The 21,902-nt window shown below is 45.9% G+C and overlaps 1 protein-coding gene across 1 annotated transcript in view; it reads left to right on the top strand.

Moving 5' to 3' along the window:
* Positions 1 to 21,902, top strand: part of LOC115475142 (band 4.1-like protein 5) — a 203,457-nt gene that overhangs the window by 173,455 nt on the left and 8,100 nt on the right. Inside the window, exons 23-25 of the mRNA XM_030210881.1 lie at positions 4,772 to 4,865; positions 11,919 to 11,996; positions 20,146 to 20,190. Of these exons, the coding sequence (XP_030066741.1) occupies positions 4,772 to 4,865; positions 11,919 to 11,996; positions 20,146 to 20,190 (217 nt within the window). The remainder of the gene's footprint in view (positions 1 to 4,771; positions 4,866 to 11,918; positions 11,997 to 20,145; positions 20,191 to 21,902) is intronic.

The following is a 21,902-nucleotide window of genomic DNA, read 5'->3' as shown; positions in this document are numbered from 1 at the left end:
ACGTTACAGCACTTAGTTCTTACCTTGAATGTGGCTGAAAGTGGGCATTGTACAGCATTTTGCCAGCTCTGACCTACTGCTCATCTCAGTACCAGGGAGACTCTTTGCCAGTAGGGCACAACCTTTGATCTGCAGTTAACTGTGAGTAAGCATGCTTATTCCAATAAAGGACGTTTTCGGAGAGATTAGTCTTCAGGTGTCAACTGGTGTGCCAATGTTATATAGCAGCAACAAGTCCTAGAGGCCTGCATGTATGCAGGTCCCTGGAGCACGTTTAGTGGGTACCGCAGTGCACTTAAGGAAGGTGGACCCAGGACCATCCCCCCCCTACCTGTAACACTTGTGCTGGTAAATGGGAGGTCTCCAAAACCCACTGTACACACATGTAGGTGCCCCCTTCACCCCTAAGAGCTATGGTAGTGTTTTACATTTGTGGGTAGTGGGTTTTGGGGGAGGGGGGGTTGGGTGCTCAGCACCCGTGGTAAGGGAGCTATGCATGTGGGAGCTGTTTCTGAAGTCCACCGCACTGACCTCTAGGGTGCCCAGTTGGTGTCCTGGCATATCAGGGGGGCCAGTGTACTACGAATCCTGGCCCCTCCCATGACCAAATGGCTCGGATTAGGACGTTTTTGAGCTGGGCGTTTTTAGTTTCCATTATCGCTAAAAAAAACAACCGCCCAGCTCAAAAACGTCCATTTTTTCGAAAATACGGTCTGTCCCGCCTCTTCGCGTACCCGTTTTCGGACAAAGACGCCTATGGAGATAGGCGTTCGCGTTCGATTATGCCCCTCAATGTGTGCTTTCACTTTCGGGTTTGCTCAGACTCGCACACATTTGTTTTTTCAGTACTTGCACTTAGAGGTTTGCATGGGCTTCCATCTGCTTCCAAAACAAATCAAAACCATCAGATTTGAAACAGAAATTCACAAGAAATCCTGTCTTCAACCCCCCCCCCCCCCCCCCCCCCCAATGCTAGCTCTGAGCTGGCAGTAGGTTTCCAGCGTTAAGAGCAAGGTTTATTTGTGCACTGTTCTCTGAACATTGGGAGGGAATGTCAAATGATCTCATTAATACATTTAAATACAATTTGTGGCCGTCGTCGGCACTAGTCCAGTGCTCTAACGCTGGCATCGGGTTCTGAGCATAGGGGCCCAGGGAATTCAGGATTCAGATACCACTTGACCCGCAGAGACACTGCTTGGGATCTTTAGCAAACCCCTTAACCTCTCACTGCCTCGCATACAAAGCCTAGATTATAAGCTATCTTGAGTAGAGAACTACTTCTTGTACCTGAATTTGATTTGCCTTGAGCTTAGGTTTGGATACGTGATTAATTAAATCTAAAATCCAATTCCACAATTTTCCTGCCACAAACAGCATGTTTCTAAAAGGTTAAGCACTCTGGTACAAATTCTATAAATGGAGCTTTAAAAATTGGAGCTGAAAAACCATGCAGTTAGTGATTCAATAAACTATGCCTAAAATTAGGCGTAGTTTATAGAATACTAGTAAAAGAGGCCCGTTTCTGAGCAAATGAAACGGGTGCTAGGAAGGTTTTCGTCGGCAACACCCCCCCCCCCCCCCCCCCCCCCGCCAACCCCTTCGTTGTTGTGGCATTGCTCCGCCCTCAACGTCATGACGTTTGTCGCGAGGGCAGGGCAGGTAGCGATTTCCCACCCCCCCGCCTCCCTCCCTCCTTGCCTGCCTGCCAACCCCTTGGTTGTTCTGCCATTGCTCCGCCCTCGAGGGCGGGCCCGTAGCGATTTCCCACTCCCCCGCCTCCCTGCCAACCCCTTCGTCGTTCTGCCATTGCTCCGCCCTCGAGGGCAGGGCCCGGAGCGATTTTGGTGGCTTCACCACCACGAACCTTCGAACCTTTTTGAAGGAAGTCAGGGCTTGGCTTCACTGACGTCACTGTCTTCAGAACGTTGAGGGTGAGTTTTATATATATATAGATAGATGCCTACGGCTGTTCTAGCAGCTAAACTTTAGGTGTACCTATTTAGGTCACCTAAAACCAGGCCTAAATACCCGCGTCTAAGGCGTAGATCGGGTGCCTTCCATATTAGTGTGCATGGTTTTATGAGACGCCTACAACTGGCCCATTCCATGCCCACTTTTCGACTGCACGCATTAGAATATACACGCACAGCATTGTAGAATACACCTAGAAAGTTGTGTGCATAAATTCTAATTAAAGTTAAGTACCAATTATCAGCACTGATTGGCTGGTTAATCAATTAAGTTGTGCACGCAACTTGGTCATGTGGCCAAATTAGTGTTCACAACTTAATGCGCCGTATATAGAATGTGGGGGTCTGCGCTTGGGAACGATTAAATCAGTCCTCAAAAAAATGCTCTTGTCCGCATAGTTTCTAGGGCACAATTGCCCTGAGATCCAGGGTGAAATCCCTGCTAAGCAAACCATAAAGGTCCCAAGCTTTTGACAGTTTCAAGCCGGGCCTACAGGTCGACCTGTCCCAGCTCATGCAGAAAATTACAAAAACAGATTCAGTCCTCCTTTTTTGGTTAAATCAATCATAGTTCTAACTTAGAATTTCCCCTTTTCAGGCTATTCCACAGTCCCAGCAGTTACATCTACCAAACAAGCAGTTCCAGAACACAAATTCCCCCACGGTGCCAGAGAAATGGCACCACCGGAGCAACAGCACCCCCGCTCCTCTCTCCTATGGTTTTAATATGTTGTGGTTGCCAGCCTCAGTTGGGTGCAAGGAGTCCAGAAGTTCTTTATACAATCCAAAAGAGGAGAGCAAACAAAAAGGTGCCATGTTCAGGATGTGTCCATTTCGTCTCCAGAATCCATCCCATGCTCAGAGTTCAGCTGTGTTGAGGGGGTCCACTCCACCTCTTCTTCTGCTCAGGGGCATGGCTTTACGGATGGTTTCCAGGTTACTTCCTGCAGCTTCCCGGAAGCAGTCAGAAACCCGGAAGCGCGGAGCGTGTATTGGCGGTGTTGCCAGGGAAACTCCCTACAGCTTTCCGCATCCCTGGATCCAGGAAATCCAGCCTTCATCTCCTGCTTAGTCTGAAATGGGACAGAGCATCTCTCCCTCCCCCCCCCCCCCCCCCCCACAACTGTGAACAAGGTTCTTCCCAAGCTAGCATATTCCCTTCCCAAAGGATGGGGGTGTTATTTTCTAGGATAGGGACGATGGCTAGGGAGTAGTCTAGATAGTTCCCTACTATCCCTGTCGTAATATGTATGAGATGGGAATGGATACAATACATGCAGATTTTTTTGTATGCATATTAGTTATACATCCTGAAACCTGACTGTCCCGAGGACTGGGTTGAGAGCCCTTGGTCAAAATAAATGACTTGGAAACTTTCTTTAGTACCAAAGGGCTGTAAGCTGTCTAGAGATACTTATAACTTTAGGTAATATGTATTTATTTATTTATTTGTTACATTTGTACCCCACATTTTCCCACCTGTTTGCAGGCTCAATGTGGCTTACATAGTACCGTGAGGCGTTAGCCACCTCCGGTGATGAAACAAATACAAAGTGATGTTATTGTCGAAAGACGTTCATGTGTTACAGACACATTAGGAAATCGTAGAGAAGAAGAGTTATATAGTGTTCTTTACGGGCTTTGGATTTGTTGTGTTGCTGGGTTTAGGCACTTAAGTTGGGTCAGTAGGGTATGCCTTTTTGAACAGGTTGGTCTTTAGTGATTTCCGGAAGTTAAGGTGGGTGTACGTTGCTTTTATGGCTTTCAGTAGTGCATTCCACAGTTGCGTGCTTATATAGGAGAAGCTGGATCCGTAAATTGATTTGTACTTGAGTTCTTTGCAGCTAGGGTAGTGAAGATTTAAGTATGTTCGTGATGGTCCGATTGTGTTTCTGGTTGGCAGGTCTATAAGGTCGGTCATATATCTTGGGGCTTCGCTATAGATAATTTTGTGGACCAGGGTGCAGATTTTGAAAGTGATATGTTCTTTGATTGGGAGCCAATGCAGTTTTTCTCAGAGGGGTTTGGCGCTTTCGAATCGGCGATTTTCCAAATATAAGCCTGGCTGCTGTGTTTTGAGCGGTCTGGAGTTTCTTTATGAGTTGCTCTTTGCATCCCGCATAAATTCCATTGCAGTAGTCTGCATGGCTTAGTACCATTGATTGTATCATGTTGCGGAATATTGCCCTCGGGAAGAATGGTTTCACGCATTTAAGTTTCCACATTGAGTGGAACATTTTCTTGATTATGGAGTTAACTTGGCTCTCGAGTGTAAGGTTCCGGCCAATTATGACACCGAGGATTTTCAGGCTGTCTGGGGTGACTAAGTTTGTGGGTATGGTTCATATTGTATTGGAATGAGAGGATGAGGTAGTGTGTTTTTTCTGTGTTCAGTTTTAGTTGGAATGCATTTGCCCATGAGTTCATGGTATACAAACCGAGGTTGATTTCGCTCGTGATTTCTGTCAGATCATGTTTGAAAGGGATGTATGTACTAGGGACATCCATTCATCAGTTTGCATTTGGTTCCTTAGCATGCCTTCAAAAATATAGTGCACATTAAATTTAACATGCATTAACTTACGAAGTAATGCTGCACATTAATAGCTTTTTTTTACATTAAAAATTGTGTGAAATAAGATGAAAAAAGTCCAAAAATTCAGAAAAAGGTCCAAAAATAAACCAAAACAAACTAAAAAAATTTTTCATACACATCCCTAGTTGTTCGTTGGGCCCCTGGCTGCAACCCTGATATTGACTGCCTCTGTTCTGATGCTTGAAATGTTTTCTGGTTTCAGTAATATGCTGTATGAGGGTAAGACAGCCATTGGCTCCAACTCTTCACCAATCCCATCCGTTCCAGATCCAGCAGAAGATGCTAAAGACTTGCAGGTAAGCCTTATATGTTTTTCTTTACATGTAAGTTGTTTTCTTCCAGCTGGAATTCTGTCACCTTTCTTCAGAATATAACCTTGTTTAAAGATATTTATCATTTGATACATTTCCAAGAGCAGCCAAAGTATTAGAGGGGATGGAATTCCTCCCATATGAGGAAAGGCTAAAGAGGTTAGGATTTTTCAGCTTGGAAAAGAGAGGGTTGAGGAGGGGATATGATTGAGGTCTATAAAATTCTAAGTGGTGTAGAATGGGTAGAAGTGAATCGATTTTTCACTCTTTCAGAAAGTCAAAGACCAGGGGACACTCAATGAAATTGCATGGGAATACTTTTAAAACAGATAGGAGGAAATATTTTTTCACTCAAAGAATAGTTAAGCTCTGGAACTCGTTGCCGGAGGATGTTGTAACAGTAGTTAGCGTATCTGGGTTTAAAAAAAAGGTTTGGGAAAGTTCTTGGAGGAAAAGTCTGTAGACTGTTATTGAGATGGATATGGGGGAAGCCATTACTTATCCCCGGGATTAGTAGCATGGAATGTGCCGCTAATTGGGTTTCTGCCAGGTATTTGCGACCTGGATGGGCCACTGTTGGAAGCAGGATACTAGGCTCGATGGACCATTGATCTGACCCAGTAGGTCTATTCTTATGCTCTTAAGTGTGTTTTGCAGCAGCATTTGTTGTGAATTGGTGAAATCAATAAATGTAGATCTCTGCTTTATTTATTTTGTTTTTGTTACATTTCTACCCTGCGCTTTCCCACTCATGGCAGGCACAATGCGGCTTACATATTGTATACAGGTACTTATTTGTACCTGGAGCAATGGAGGGTTAAGTGGCTTGCCCAGAGTCACAAGGAGCTGCCTGTGCCTGAAGTGGGAATCAAACTCAGTTCCTCAGTTCCCCAGGACCAAAGTCCACCACCCTAACCACTAGGCCACTCCTCCACTGTTGCTACTATTTGAGATTCTACATGGAATGTTGCTATTCCAACATTCCATGTAGAAGTCGGCCCTTGCAGATCACCAATGTGGCCGCACAGGCTTCTACATGGAATGTTGCTAGTGGAATAGCAACATTCCATGTAGAATCTCCAATAGTAGCAACATTCCATGTAGAATCTCCAATAGTATCTATTTTATTTTTGTTACATTTGTACCCTGCGCTTTCCCACTCATGGCAGGCTCAATGCGGCTTACATGGGGCAATGGAGGGTTAAGTGACTTGCCCAGAGTCCCACTAGCAACATTCCATGTAGAAGTCGGCCCTTGCAGATCACCAATGTGGCCGCGCAGGCTTCTACATGGAATGTTGCTAGTGGAATAGCAACATTCCATGTAGAATCTCCAATAGTAGCAACATTCCATGTAGAATCTCCAATAGTATCTATTTTATTTTTGTTACATTTGTACCCTGCGCTTTTCCCACTCATGGCAGGCTCAATGCGGCTTACATGGGGCAATGGAGGGTTAAGTGACTTGCCCAGAGTCCCACTAGCAACATTCCATGTAGAAGTCGGCCCTTGCAGATCACCAATGTGGCCGCGCAGGCTTCTACATGGAATGTTGCTAGTGGAATAGCAACATTCCATGTAGAATCTCCAATAGTAGCAACATTCCATGTAGAATCTCCAATAGTATCTATTTTATTTTTGTTACATTTGTACCCTGCGCTTTCCCACTCATGGCAGGCTCAATACGGCTTACATGGGGCAATGGAGGGTTAAGTGACTTGCCCAGAGTCACAAGGAGCTGCCTGTGCCTGAAGTGGGAATCAAATTCAGTTCCTCAGTTCCCCAGGACCAAAGTCCACCACCCTAATCACTAGGCCACTCCTCCACTCATAACTAACAGATAGCATTGCTTATGTATGTATTGTCTCTCTCCACTTTGGGAACTGAATGTTGTGTTCTCTGTATATCCGGGTTATTTCTCCTGAGAACTGGGAGCTTGACGGGGATATCGCACAGTTTTAAAATCAAGGGTTCTTTTGACTAGATTTCTTGTTAGCAGTAAGACACTCCAGGATATATTTTAACTTTGCAACACAGCACCTTACATAAGTACATACAGTAAGTACATAAGTAGTGCCATACTGGGAAAGACCAAAGGTCCATCTAGCCCAGCATCCTGTCACCGACAGTGGCCAATCCAGGTCAAGGGCACCTGGCACGCTCCCCAAACGTAAAAACATTCCAGACAAGTTATACCTAAAAATGCGGAATTTTTCCAAGTCCATTTAATAGCGGTCTATGGACTTGTCCTTTAGGAATCTATCTAACCCCTTTTTAAACTCCGTCAAGCTAACCGCCCGTACCACGTTCTCCGGCAACGAATTCCAGAGTCTAATTACACGTTGGGTGAAGAAAAATTTTCTCCGATTCGTTTTAAATTTACCACACTGTAGCTTCAACTCATGCCCTCTAGTCCTAGTATTTTTGGATAGCGTGAACAGTCGCTTCACATCCACCCGATCCATTCCACTCATTATTTTATACACTTCTATCATATCTCCCCTCAGCCGTCTCTTCTCCAAGCTAAAAAGCCCTAGCCTTCTCACCCTCTCTTCATAGGAAAGTCGTCCCATCCCCACTATCATTTTCGTCGCCCTTCGCTGTACCTTTTCCAATTCTACTATATCTTTTTTGAGATACGGAGACCAGTACTGAACACAATACTCCAGGTGCGGTCGCACCATGGAGCGATACAACGGCATTATAACATCCGCACACCTGGACTCCATACCCTTCCTAATAACACCCAACATTCTATTCGCTTTCCTAGCCGCAGCAGCACACTGAGCAGAAGGTTTCAGCGTATCATCGACGACGACACCCAGATCCCTTTCTTGATCCGTAACTCCTAACGCGGAACCTTGCAAGACGTAGCTATAATTCGGGTTCCTCTTACCCACATGCATCACTTTGCACTTGTCAACATTGAACTTCATCTGCCACTTGCACGCCCAATCTCCCAGTCTCGCAAGGTCCTCCTGTAATCGTTCACATTCCTCCTGCGGCTTGACGACCCTGAATAATTTTGTGTCATCGGCGAATTTAATTACCTCACTAGTTATTCCCATCTCTAGGTCATTTATAAATACATTAAAAAGCAACGGACCCAGCACAGACCCCTGCGGGACCCCACTAACTACCCTCCTCCACTGAGAATACTGGCCACGCAATCCTACTCTCTGCTTCCTATCTTTCAACCAGTTCTTAATCCATAATAATACCCTACCTCCGATTCCATGACTCTGCAATTTATTCAGGAGTCTTTCGTGCGGCACTTTGTCAAACGCCTTCTGAAAATCCAGATATACAATATCAACCGGCTCCCCATTGTCCACATGTTTGCTTACCCCCTCAAAAAAATGCATTAGATTGGTGAGGCAAGACTTCCCTTCACTAAATCCGTGCTGACTTTGTCTCATCAGTCCATGTTTTTGTATATGCTCTGCAATTTTATTCTTAATAATAGCCTCCACCATCTTGCCCGGCACCGACGTCAGACTCACCGGTCTATAATTTCCCGGATCTCCTCTGGAACCCTTCTTAAAAACCTTTTGAGTGCTTTGCTCAGTTGGTCTGTTTTCTGTGTTAAGGGCCAGCCTTTGAGGTATGCGACCTAGGTGGCAACATAATGCGATAAATACTAATGGGCATCAGTGCCCCTCATGATGTGGCTACTCCTTCCCAATAGAGCCAGTAACCGTCACCCTTAAGGGCTTGTGCTGCTGACCCCCCTTCTCCCCTCCCCTTTGATTCTTCCAGTAAAAGAGTGATGCATGGCTTCTATACACCACCTGCTGTAGTCAGCGCCTCTCTCCCTTGCAGTTAAAACAGTGAATCACACAGGACGGAGAAGCACTGGCAGAACCAGGTCAGGCTGTGAGCACAAGGATAAAAATGGGTGAGGAAAGTAGGGTGGGATAGAAGGTAATGAATGGTAGCTGAGAGAAGGGAGGAGAGGGAAATAGAGGATGATGCAGGGGCGTAGCCAGACACCCAATTTTGGGTGGGCCCGGGCCCAAGATGGGTGGGCAGAAGAACTCTGCCTTGTCCCACAAGTGATTGGGTCTCTTCCTCTCTCGCCTGCATGCCATATGATCTCTCAAACATCCCCCCTCCTCTGCATACCTTTTAAATAGCAGATTTTCACCGGCGGTGAGCAGCAGCTAATACGCACTGCTCATGTTGACCCCCACATCCTTCCCTCTGATGCAACTTCCTGTTTCTGCATAGGCAGAAATACATCAGAGGGAAGGCTGTGGGGGCCGCTGCAGGTGAAGATCTGCTGTTTACAAGGTATGCAGGAGAGACAATTGTTGGGAGTTTGACTGGTGGGGCTTGGGGGGGATCCCTGCCAGCCACATCATAGGTGTGCTGCTACTGGGTGGGCTCAGGCCCACCCGGGCCCACTCTTCGCTATGCCACTGGGATGATGGAACACGAAGATGGTAAGAAAAAGGAAGAGGAGGGGGGACAATGGAAGGTGAGAGGAGAGAATCCCCGGGAAGCAGAAGGAACAGCTTTCGAAGATGTAAGGGGAGGAGACACCTAAGAGATTTGTGGCAAATCCACCAGGTAAGAATTGCAGTAATCCAGTCAGGAGAAAATACAAGCATGAATTGAGGTGGCAAAAGGTCCAAAAATGGTTAAGGTAGGGGAGTTTGTGTCATTAAAAAAAAATTCAGAGGCGAGATCCTCTAAGAAGTTGCAGGTGGTGGCTTGTATGAAACTGATGGTTTTCACTGGGGGGAGGGGTGGAGTGGAGAGAGAAATTCCCCTGCCCCTTTTTTCTCCTCTTTGTCTTGAATAGCTTGAAGCTCTGTTTAGCAGGGACTGTTTCATGTGTTTTATGTGCAGCGCTGAATACATGTAGTAATGCTATAGAAATTATAAGTAGTAGTACGAGAGGGTGGAATTTCAGTTTTCACACTGGGCACCAGTTAGTCTAGAGCCAGTTCTAGTGTATTCAAGATGTGGCATTGCCCAAGTAACATACTGCATGGCCAAAAGTCAATAAAATGTACCCTGGGGCTTCGGCGGACTGTTGGCGGTGTGGGAAAGGCAAGGGTACATTTTATCATATATGGTGGGAGTGTACGATGATACAAGAATATTGGAGAGAGATAGTGAAAGAACTATCAACAGTTTTGGAAATTCCCTTCCCATATGAATCTAAATGGGGTTTTTGCTTGGATGGGGAAACCAAAGAGGGCAAAAATGGCAACAAAGAGTCAAACGAATGGGGCTAGCTGCAGCTAAAACGGTTATAGAGAGAAGCAGGAAGGAACCCCTGGACCATTAGGACCGCCCTAGGTGGAATCTGACAAATCACAGTGTCAGAGGGGCGGGATCTTAGCCTCCTATCCCCTGCCTCACGAATGTTGTGACCAATCAATGTAAGAGGCGTGGTTTCCCTCTCCTCCTGTGCTCTCAATCTAACCTCCTTGTTCTCAATCTAACCTCCTTGTGAGTGACATCATAGAGTCAGTTCCTGGGCTGCAGCACCAACTCCCTCTTTATCTTGAGACACATCTTTGCTACTGCTTTCGACTCCTAACCATGACTCTCTTACTCAACACCCTCACTTATCACCCCTACCACTGCAATTTCCCCACCCCTAGCTGTCTGTTCGTCTGTCCAATTTAGATTGTAAGCTCTGTTGAGCAGGGACTGTCTTTTTCATGTTAATTTGTACAGCGCTGCTTAAGTCTAGTAGCGTATAGAAATGTTTAATAGTAGTAGTATGAGCCAAGTATAGGACAGTCAAGTCATTGTGACATCACTGATGAGGTTGGCTCTTAGGCATTGGTGGACTGAGGCATTATGACATCACAATGTCAGCTCTGGTTAAATCACCGTAGCTCCTCAGTACCTTTCCGCTCACATCTCTCCCTACACTCCTCCCCGTGAACTCCATTCGCTGGGTAAATGTCTCCTGTCGTCCCCCTTCTCCCCCACTGCTAACTCCCGGCTCCGTTCCTTCTATCTCACTGCTCCCTATGCCTGGAATAGACTCCCTGAGCCAGTACGTCAGGCTCAGTCTCTGGCTGTCTTCAAGTCTAGGCTTAAAGCCCACCTCTTTGCTACTGCTTTCGACTCCTAACCATGACTCTCTTACTCAACACCCTCACTTATCACCCCTACCACTGCATTTTCCCCACCCCTAGCTGTCTGCTCGTCTGTCCAATTTAGATTGTAAGCTCTGTTGAGCAGGGACTGTCTTTTTCATGTTCATTTGTACAGCGCTGCGTAAGTCTAGTAGCGCTATAGAAATGTTTAATAGTAGTAGTAGTAGTAGTAGTAGTAGTATAGCACGTCATTGGAAAAGCAATCGGGGGCCCACAATCAATGATCGGAAGGTTAAGTTGAGGGACATCATAGAACTAGACAAACTAACAGATAAAAGGATAGGGAGATACAACACCGAGGCGAAAGAATGGGTACCGGTGCAGGAAATCCTGGTAGACAAAGGGAATGAAGAAAACGGTATGACATCCTGAGGGTTAAAGGAGGGAGGGGGGGGGTGAAGGGGGGAGGGAGGAGGAGGGGGGTAGAGGGACGGGGGGAAAATTGTTCAAAATGTAGCTGAGCATTGTTACGCTATTAAGTGATATGTAATGTTATGATAAGTTATAACGCAGTTGTGATATTTTGCTCTCAATAAAATTTACCAATTAAAAAAAAAAAAAAAAACCATACTGCATGGCCAGCCTGAATGATAAACTTTGTCCACGTGGGCATTACATACCCTGGATGGTTTTGCAAATGAGCCATTCCATTTGAGATGTGGTTCTTTAAAATAGGGTATAGGCAGGATTTTAGGATATTGTCCCCATCTCAGATCTGTCTGCTTTTACTCCAGGGGAGGGATGGGACTGCTTCTCTGTTGGTGTTACGTTGCTGGATCAAGTCTAAGCCCACTGCTGAGCCTGGGATTCCAAGAGCAATTAAAGAGTTGTTCACAAATCCAGTAATTACTGAACTGTTAAGCAAGTCAGACCAGTGACTTAATCAGGCTGATCGATTTCTTTTGTGTGTCCAGAGCACCGCAGATGACCTGAATAATTTGATGGCTTCGCTGATGGAGAATCTAATTGATTTTACAGATACTGCTCCTCAGGTAAAGGTTAAACAGACTAATAATTCAGAGGCAAGACTGGTCCAGTCCATAGGAGCCAGCTCTGTGGGTGCCTGAGCACCCACAATATTGAGCAAACTCCTTGATTGTCTCCAGGGATGAGAGAAATTCCATTGGGTTTAGGACCCCCACTCGTTTGAAAAGATGACTCCTATGGTCCAGTCCCCTGTACCAGGAGAGGAGGACGCATCCATTTCCAAATGTGAAAATCATTGTTTACATTTGAAAAGAAAAGGAATGTTATTTGCTGAGGTCATAGGAGCCAACTTTTCAAAATTATTGGGGGTGCTAAGCCCAGTGGAAATAACCCCTCCCTGGACACATACAAGGAATTTTCTCAATAATTAGGGGTGCTCAAGCACCCACAGAGTCGGCTCCTATGGCTGAGGTACACCTCTAGAGACTGCTACCATAGTACCTAAATGTGCCAGATTCGTTCAGGTTCTTGTGTCAATGACATTTATATTGTTCCAGTTCAGAGAGATTTTACTAATAGTGTTGCTTTACTTAAGGGCCCTTTTACTAAGCTGCACTAGTGAACGGGCTTAGCATGTTCTATCGTGGGTCTTTCCCATGTGCAAAGCCCATTTCCAGTGTGACCGTAAAAGAGGCATTTTTCTATTTATTGAGTTTCTGGCCATGTGAAAATGTTAGTATTAGCATCCAGCCATTTATATTTCAATAATTTTATTGATGACATTTCAGTGAAACACAACCAGCCATGTAGTATACAACAAGATAAATATACAGACAATCAAATGTCAAGGCATACCCAAGAATGACAGAAAGATACATCTCATCATCAAACCTTTTTATAGTTTTATCCCCCCCCCCTACACTGCCCTACCCACTACCAACCCCTACCCTCAATGGTACTGCGAACTTATTATGAAGGAATAATAAGAACAAGACAGTAAGATATGTCATTCTAGATTAAATGTAAACAAATTTCAGATAACCTACAACCCCGTATACTCCCCCTCTACCCAATCCTGACCGAAAAACACCCTTCATGGAGGATCTGGACTCTTATGACCTCCCACTATCAGAAATGCCGACTATCAGGAATAAAGGAACCAACCACCACCTTCCTAAAGAAAACAACAAGGTAATTAGAAAAACAACAACAAAAACCTCACCCAATATGAGCTGAAAGGACACCCAATTGATTTAAGATATGTCTATGTGCATGAGGAGCCAAAGAATGTATGTACATCCCCCAAACAGTAGTCCCCCAAAAGTAACGCTGGGATTTAAAAATAAACTGCTTAGCTCTATCAGAAACAGTCCGTGAAGCTTATTCCTCCAATGCCAGTACTCAAGGGCTTCTGATTTGGTTCAGTATTGCAAGTTCCCTACTTTTTTTTTTGTTATATTTGTACCCCGCACTTTCCCACTCATGGCAGACTCAATGCGGCTTACATGGGGCAATGGAGGGTTAAGTGACTTGCCCAAAGTCACAAGGAGCTGCCTGTGCCTGAAGTGGGAATCAAACTCAGTTCCTCAGGACCAAAGTCCACCACCCTAACCACTAGGCCACTCCTCCACTGTTGCTACTATTTGAGATTCTACATGGAATGTTGCTATTCCAACATTCCATGTAGAAGTTGGCCCTTGCAGATCACCAATGTGGCCGCGCAGGCTTTTACATGGAATGTTGCTAGTGGAATAGCAACATTCCATGTAGAATCTCCAATAGTATCTATTTTATTTTTGTTTGGCTCAATGCGGCTTACATGGGGCAATGGAGAGTTAAGTGACTTGCCCAGAGTCACAAGGAGCTGCCTGTGCCTGAAGTGGGAATCAAACTCAGTTCCTCAGTTCCCCAGGACCAAAGTCCACCACCCTAACCACTAGGCCACTCCTCCACTCCACTCTTTCCCCACTATGCAAGCCTTCGTTACCCAAGCTTTCTGATTTTTAGCTCTACTACCCAAGGCTGAAGCCTGATGCAAGAGAATACCACCAGGGAGAAAAATATTTTGATGTAAGATTCAAAAAGGAGACTATGATAAAATGAGAAGAACAGTGGAAAAAAAAACCCATAGAGGAGCAGCTGCGGAGGTCAAAAATTTACATCGGGCATGGATGCTGTTCAAAAATACCATCCTGGAAGCCCAGGCCAAATATATTCAGTGTATTTGAAAAGGAGGAAGGAAGACCAAACAGCTGGCATGGATAAAAAGTGAGGTGAAGGAAGCTATTAGAGCTAAAAGAAAATCCTTAGAAAATGGAAGAAGGATCCGACTGAAAATAATAAGAAACAGCGTAAGGAATGGCAAGTCAAATGCAAAGCGCTGATAAGGAAGGCAAAGAGGGACTTTGGAAAAAAGATTGCGTTGGAATCAAAAACACATATCTACTTACTTTTTCCCTCAGGGAGAGGGATTAGATTTAAGAGTATGAATTCTCTTTCCTATGCCAAGAGATTAAACTTTAGGATTAGATTTCTTCCTTTACTTTTTGAAGAGTCTTGAAAACGTTTTACTTCCAAAGTACATTTTGAATTGATTTATTTATTTAGTTAGTTTTATTATAGCTTTATTTGTTATTTCATAAGGAGTGAGCAACTAACAAGTGTAAAGAATATAAAAGAACAGAGATGTCTAATTGCTTCTACTCAATGATCCTTAAATCCCAGATCTTCTCATGTCTTAAACGCTGGGGAGGCTTTCACCGCTCCTGGTGGAGGTGGGACTTTGCCATTCCACTGCAATGACACTTATTGGCCAGATTTAGGGTACTGGGTTCTCAGAGGAGACTTGGTCTGTACCCCCTCCATTGTGTCAAGAACGCGTTACAATGCCTGGGCTAGTTGGAATGAAGTCTGCTATAAAATGAGGCAAAAACACAGCGGTTATGAATGGAAATTCTTGGCATTTGGAGCCCAGTAGAGGTTTATTCCGGAGCAGCTGGAGGAAAGTGAGTGCTGCTAAGAAATACAAGGGTAAAGAGAACAAGGTGGTCACTTGAGCTTGAGGGAAGCAACATGATGTAACTGCTTAATTTCTTCTTTAAATTCAGCCCTGCCACCTCTGGGATGGAGAGGTCTTCGTGTAACATATTTGGAATGGAAAAGGAGTTTTTGTGGAATAGACTATAGATGCATTGGGGTTGGGTTTCATAACTTAGAGAGCACTGTTAAGTAGGTTGGGCTTGATGGATTGCTGATTGTCTTGCAATGTAAACAGCTGTGTGTTCCCTATCACTGTCTCTTGCGATGCCACCAACTCCGGAAGATGCTCTGAATTTATGGCAGGATCTGAAAGAGGTGGTTATAAATGTTTGGGTAGTTAATAAAAAGCATGGAACATTCAGATTTGAATCCGCTCAGATGAACTGCTTTTATAATGTCCTCTGTAAAGCACGAGTCATTTCTTAAACATGTCAGGAAGAGATGCTTCCAGCAGCCTGCTCTGATCTGGAATTAGCCAGGCTGTCACATCCGTCGCTCCCTCCGGCTGCTCCGCTGGAAGCAGGAGCCGGTGTCCATCGCGGCGATGGCCGGCCTTCTTGAGGCCGCGGCGGAGAGCCGGGGCCCAGGCCGTGTGCCGGCGATCGCGGCTGCCGGGCTCTCGATCGCCGGCTATGCGGTCCGTACTCGCGCCAGTGGGGAGAATGGCGCCGAGACGCTATGGCCGGCGTCTCCTTCACTTTCGGGCGCGGGAACCCGAAGCTCCGCCTCTGAGGAGTTTGATTGGGAGGCCGGTGCTGTAGTCCCGCCTGGGAGGTCGGACAGAGCCAATCAGAAGGATTCTGTCAGTAACCGGTTCTGATTGGCCGGCCATGTCGGCTGGGGCTGGGTGGTTGATTTCGGACAGTATTTAAGGAGCAGGCCTGAGATAGGACATTGCTTCAGGTTCTGTTTCCCGAGGCCAGTCTCTGTGTGTTCCAGTATTCAGTTCGTTTTCCTTGTTCTCCTGGTTTTGACCTTTGCATTGTTTTTGGACTTCTCTGCTAGCTGCCTGCCTTGACCTATTGCCTGTTTCGACTACGCTGTGAGCTGCCTGCCCTGACCTGTTGCCTGTTTTGGATTCCTTTGTTTTCCTCCTGCCCTCCGGGCTCCTGGTTCCAGTATTGGGTCAGTTCGTCAACCCCGCGGTTCCGGAAGTCCCGTTGGCCGCCTGCAGCTGGGGGCTCAACCCTCGGTGAACGGCGGTCGCCGCGGGTGAAGACTTGGGGTTGCACGGCTGTCCTCTGAGGTCCTTCGGGGCCTTGCAGGACCTAAGGGCTCACCTTCTCTTCAGACAAGACACAGGCTAAGGGAGAGATGGGGTTTTTATTGGCATATTCAGCTCGACTGTTATTCTGTGACCCACACACAAATATAAATCAAATCTTCAGCCATCATCTCTGATGAAGAGGGCTTGGTCATTTTTTTTTAAACAAACTATACCTGAAATGTGCTAGCAGATCCCTATACGCATCTCCTGTTCGGATCACTTACATTTATATTTTACAAGTTACAGCATCAGCCATTAAGCAAAAATCAAAGTAATACTATATAAAAATAACAAGGCTAATATTCAGGGGGATAGTAGCCATACAAGATTAATGGATGATTTACAGCCACACTCTGTTTAAGTAAGATAGAAAAGTTAAATATGGTCCCTTGTACACAAGTATCGAGTCGTGAATGACTTATGGAGGCTGCCACTTTGTGCGCCAGTTTCTTCGCAGACTTATTAGCAAGGCGGTTTGCCATTGCCTTCCTCTCATCTTTACCCCATGGTTATAGTCAGGTACTCATTTGTAGACCAAACGTCATGTGTACAGTAGTCAAGCAGCCTACCAGTTGAACCACAAGGCCTCATAGGAGACTGAATATAAGGTCCTACTTTAACAGATACTATAAGTTATCCATTTGTTAGGACAGCCATTTACACATGTGGTCCTATTGACACAATAAACATAACTGAATAGGTTACTGACATTTAATCACCTACTTACTGCTTCCAAGGAACCTCAAAGCAACTAACAATCCTCACCCACCCTACATATCCCATCCACCAAACCCCACCCCTCTACCTAGGGAAGCCAGGGTTCAAATTCCACTGATGTCCTTATGCAATTCACTTAGACTTCCGTTGACTTTGGTACCTGCTTAGGGGTGTGTTTACTAAGGTGCGTTAGCATTTTTAACACACCTGTAAATTTAAGGCACATTAAATGCTAATGCGCCTATACATTTCTATGGGTATGTTAGCATTTTAACACGCGTACACCAATTACGTGCGTTAAAAACACTAACGCACCCATAGCGCCGCTTATAGGGGCATAATCGAAAGGGATGCACAAGCTTTGTTGCGGACGTCCTCACAAAACATCCCGATTGAGGGGCGGGGAAACCTGTATTATCGAAAAAGATGGACGTCCATCTTTCGTTGCGATAATACGGTCGGGGACGCCCAAATCTTGAAATTTTGGTCGTCCCTAGGGATGGTCGTCTCTGGTCGTTTCTGATTTTCGGCGATAATGGAAACCAAGGACACCCATCTCAGAAACGACCAAATGCAAGCCCTTTGGTCGTGGCAGGAGCCAGTATTTGTAGTGCACTGGTCCCCCTGACATGCCAGGACACCAAGCGGGCACCCTAGGGGGCACTGCAGTGGACTTCATAAATTGCTCCCAGGAACATAGCTCCCTTACTTTGTGTGCTGAGCCCCCCAACCCTCCCCCCCCCCAAAACCCACTACCCACAACTGTACACCACTACCATAGCCCTTACAGGTGAAGGGGGGCACCTATATGTAGGTACAGTGGGTTTGTGGTGGGTTTTGGAGGGCTTGCTGTTTCCTCCACAAACGTAACAGGTGGGGGGGGGGGGAATGGGCCTCGGTCCGCCTGCCTGAAGTGCACTGCACCCACTAAACTGCTCCAGGGACCTGCATACTGCTGTGATGGAGCTGAGTATGACATCTGAGGCTGGCAAAAAATATTTTTAAAGATATTTTGTGAGGCTGGGAGGGGGTTAGTGACCACTGAGGGAGTAAGGGGAGGTCATCCCCAATTCTCTCCGGTGGTCATCTGGTCAGTTTGGGCAACTTTTTGTGGCTTGGTTGTAAAAAAAACAGGACCAGGTAAAGTCGTCCAAGTGCTCGTCAGGGACGCCCTTTTTTTTTTTTTCCATTATGGGTCGAGGACGTCCAGGTGTTAGGCATGCCCAAGTCCCGCCTTCGCTACACCTCCGATATGCCCCCTTGAACTTTGGCCGTCCCTGCGACGGAAAGCAGTTGGGGACGCCCAAAATCGGCTTTCGATTATACCGATTTGGACGACCCTGTGAGAAGGATGCCCATCTTCCGATTTGTGTCGAAAGATGGGCATCCTTCTCTTTCGAAAACGAGCCTGTTAGTAAACCTAGCCCTTTGATTGTAAGCCTTTAATAGTAAAGAAAATACCTAGTGTTCCTGAATGTAACTCACCTTGAACTACTACTGAAAAGGCATGAGCTAAATCTAAATAAACTCCAAAGTTAAACGGATACATCATTTTGGGTATTGACTTCAACAAATTTAAAATACAACTGTAAACAATATTCAAGATAGCAGCAAGGGCCAAATAAGTAAACCAATCAAGGGTAATTATATGAACATTAGCATACAAAATAATGTGACTAATATATTTATTTACAGGGTGATTCTTAATACAAATTACAGTGAATCCACTGATTAAAGGGTCTTTTTACTAACCTGTGGTAAGCGTGCATTTACCACAACTTAAAATGGCTTGCTGTGTGATGCAATCAGGCATCCTATGGTAATTTCCTGATCTGTGCATGCAAACAGCTTGTTAAAAAGTACTTTTAATTTTATCGCACAGGGGGCTTATCTGGGGGCAGAGAGTGGGTGTTTTTGTGCTAATCAACATTACTGTGTGTTAACTGATTGGTGCAGGATTACCACATGAGCCCTTACCGCGTACAAAATAGCTCGTGAGCACTTATTGACACCTGTTTTTTAATGTTCATGTGCTAATGGCAATATTAATGCATGCCAAAAATGCAATAATCCACAGAAGAAACACGCAAACTACCAAATCAAAATTCCCTGCTCAACTTGCTGACAAACATGTGATCATTACACAAAATCAGTGCAAAAACCAGCACACACAAAAAAAATAGCCATTAATGCAAAAATGAGAAAATCGGCCATTTTACTGCTGAGGTAAAAATGGCCTTAGCACACCAGAAAAACCCATATAAGGGTACACTAAGGCCACTATATACCACAACTTAGTAAGAGGACTCCTGGCCTAGTGCCCCCGTCAAACCCCACCCTGAGCCATCGACACGGGGGCTTGGAGGTCCAGCAGACCTCCAGTCCTCCCGACCTCACCCCCCCCCCCCAACACAAGTTCGTGAGATCTTGTGAGTCTCCAGCCCCCATAATTCCCTCGCGCATCCCTCCCCAAAAAAGCCATGGTGGCCCAGTATGCCGCAAATCAATCCCCCCCCCCCCAAACCTGGTGGTCTAGCGGCCCTTTTCCTGCCCCCCTACGTTTGTTGGAGGAGGGAGGTGCATTCCCTCCTCTTAGCAGCGCTGCCTTGAAAATGCCAGCCCTGCTCAGTGCATCCTGGGATGTGCTGGATGGGGCTTCACACCATATAAAGGAGAAACAGATATACTGGGCAGGGCTGGGCTGGGCAACGCCATTTTCAAGACGGCGCTGCTGGACGAGGAGGGAGTGTACCTGCCTCCTCCAACAAAGATGGGGGGGTGCTAGACCACCAGGTTTGGGGTTGATTTGCGGCCCACTGGGCCACCAGGGCTTTTTTTTTTGGGGGGGGGGGTGAGGGGAGGTTGGGTGGCTGGAGACCCACCGGATCTCCAGCCCCCCCCCCCCCCCCACAAACTTGTGTCATGGGGAGGTCGGGGGGGACTAGAGGACTGCCAGACCTCCAGCCCCGTATTGTTGACTGGGGATCAGGGTCCTGCTTCTGAAGGGGGGGGGGGGTTGTATGGGAGGGAATGGGGGGGACCTGCTAGCATGCAAATGCATTCTGGACAGGGCTCACCATTCTTCTCCAATGGTCTGCAAACCCCTAGTTGATATTTAAGCCATTCCACTATTCAGATTATAGACTATATAAAATTAATATTATTCACAGTTCATCTCCTTACTTCAATAGGTGTCATCATCTTGTTCAGCCATTGCACCCATATGGAAAGTGCCTGTGAGTATTTTTTTTTATTTTGATTCTGTTATAATCCATGTCTCTTTATTTTATCAAAGTGTGATTGCTGAAGACAAAGGCAGAAATGATCATATAAGAAAAAGTATATAAGAATCATAGGTGTAGTTATGAATTTTGGAAAAAGACCTACAAAATGTCATTGGAATTTAGTGTTACCATATATACTTGTCTATAAGTCGAGAAATGTTTGCTCTAAAATGCATTATCTATGGTTAACTCCTTGTAGCGCTAAGAAAATCAATCCTCCCACCCTCTGTTGCTGGCACAATCTGGAATGTCTACTTCCCTCTCTCCACTAGCCCACAGTTTCTCATCTCAATCCCTACCCCCCACCATAGACATAGAGCCCCGCAGTTCAAATGCAGCAGAGAAATCACACAGCCCAGCCCAGATGAGAAGATGGAGCTTGCATCAATGATTGCCGGCACAAGCATAGCAGGTTGGGTTGGATGGGCTCCAGGGAAGGAAGGGGAGCAAGGTAAAAGCTGGATGAGTCTCAGGGGTGTGGGAGGAAGGAGAGCAGAGCAGTAGCTGGATGTGACTGGTGGTGGAGGGGGGAGGAAGAGAGGAAGGGAACACAACAGAAGCTGGATGTGACTTGAAGGAAGGGAACAGAGCAATAGGGATGCGACTGGTGGTGATGATGGTGGGGGTAGAAGTACAAGAAAACAACAAAACAAGCGGAAGATATCCAGAAGGACCAGACTGATGCCGCAGATGTTGGAAACCAAAATAATTTATTACGACCCAACACGGTCCGTGTTTCGGCCGAAAAGGCCTTCTTCAGGGGTCTTCAGACTGGCATATACAGGTATTCCACAACAAAAAAATGGAGTGGAGAGGACCAAATATCAAGAGATCAGTCGCCACACACAAGGGTATTCCTCCAAAGGATCTCACAAAAGTGAGACGATCTTCGGCTCGGCGGCGGCACTGAAAAATGAACTTGTGTTTTTTTGCGGGAGATTTTGGACTCTCTTTGTTGTTTTGGGGGGTGAAAGTGCAGCAGAAGCTGGGTGGGACTTGGGGGGGGGGGGGGAACAGGACAGAAGCTGGATGTGACTCCAGGGATAGGGAAGAGAATAGAGCAGAAGCTGGATGGGACTAGGAAGGGAGAAGTGGAACAAAGCAGAAAAAAACTGGACTTGAAAGAACTGGAACTTGGTGGTTGAATGGGAATATGTTGGGGGATGGAACAGGGAATTATGGATGGGAGAGACTGAGCAGGAATTTGGAGGGGATAGAGAGGTTTGTATGTGTGTTAGGGAGTAGTGAGACAGATAGGAATTTCAAGTGAGTAGGTACGAATGGGGGGTGGGGGGGGTTGTTAAATGGGTTAGGAGTATGAGTGAGCATGTGAAATGAGGCTAAGAAAAAGAGGATGAAGTATAGGGAGAGACTGAGACATATAGTGTGAATGACCTGGTGGTTTAAGACCGCTCCTATGCAGGGAAGACTCCACATAAGCACGCGCACGGAATATGGAAGCCGATTGGTGCGTGACAACCAACAAGATTTCAAATTTACCACCCCTTTAACTGCCACAGGCAGAATAAGCGAAAGAATGTTGTTAGAGTGTACACTGGAGTCGTCGTCGTGGTGGCGGCGGCGGAACTGTAAGACTTTAACACTGGCTGAACGAATAGAAGTTCTTAAAAAATTAGAAAACAAAGTCAAGCATCTATTGCTAA

Source organism: Microcaecilia unicolor, chromosome 7 (genome assembly GCF_901765095.1).
Source record: "Microcaecilia unicolor chromosome 7, aMicUni1.1, whole genome shotgun sequence".
NCBI lineage: Eukaryota > Metazoa > Chordata > Amphibia > Gymnophiona > Siphonopidae > Microcaecilia > Microcaecilia unicolor.
The sequence above is the reverse complement of the archived record's forward strand: the minus strand, read 5'-3'. Positions and strand labels throughout refer to the sequence as shown.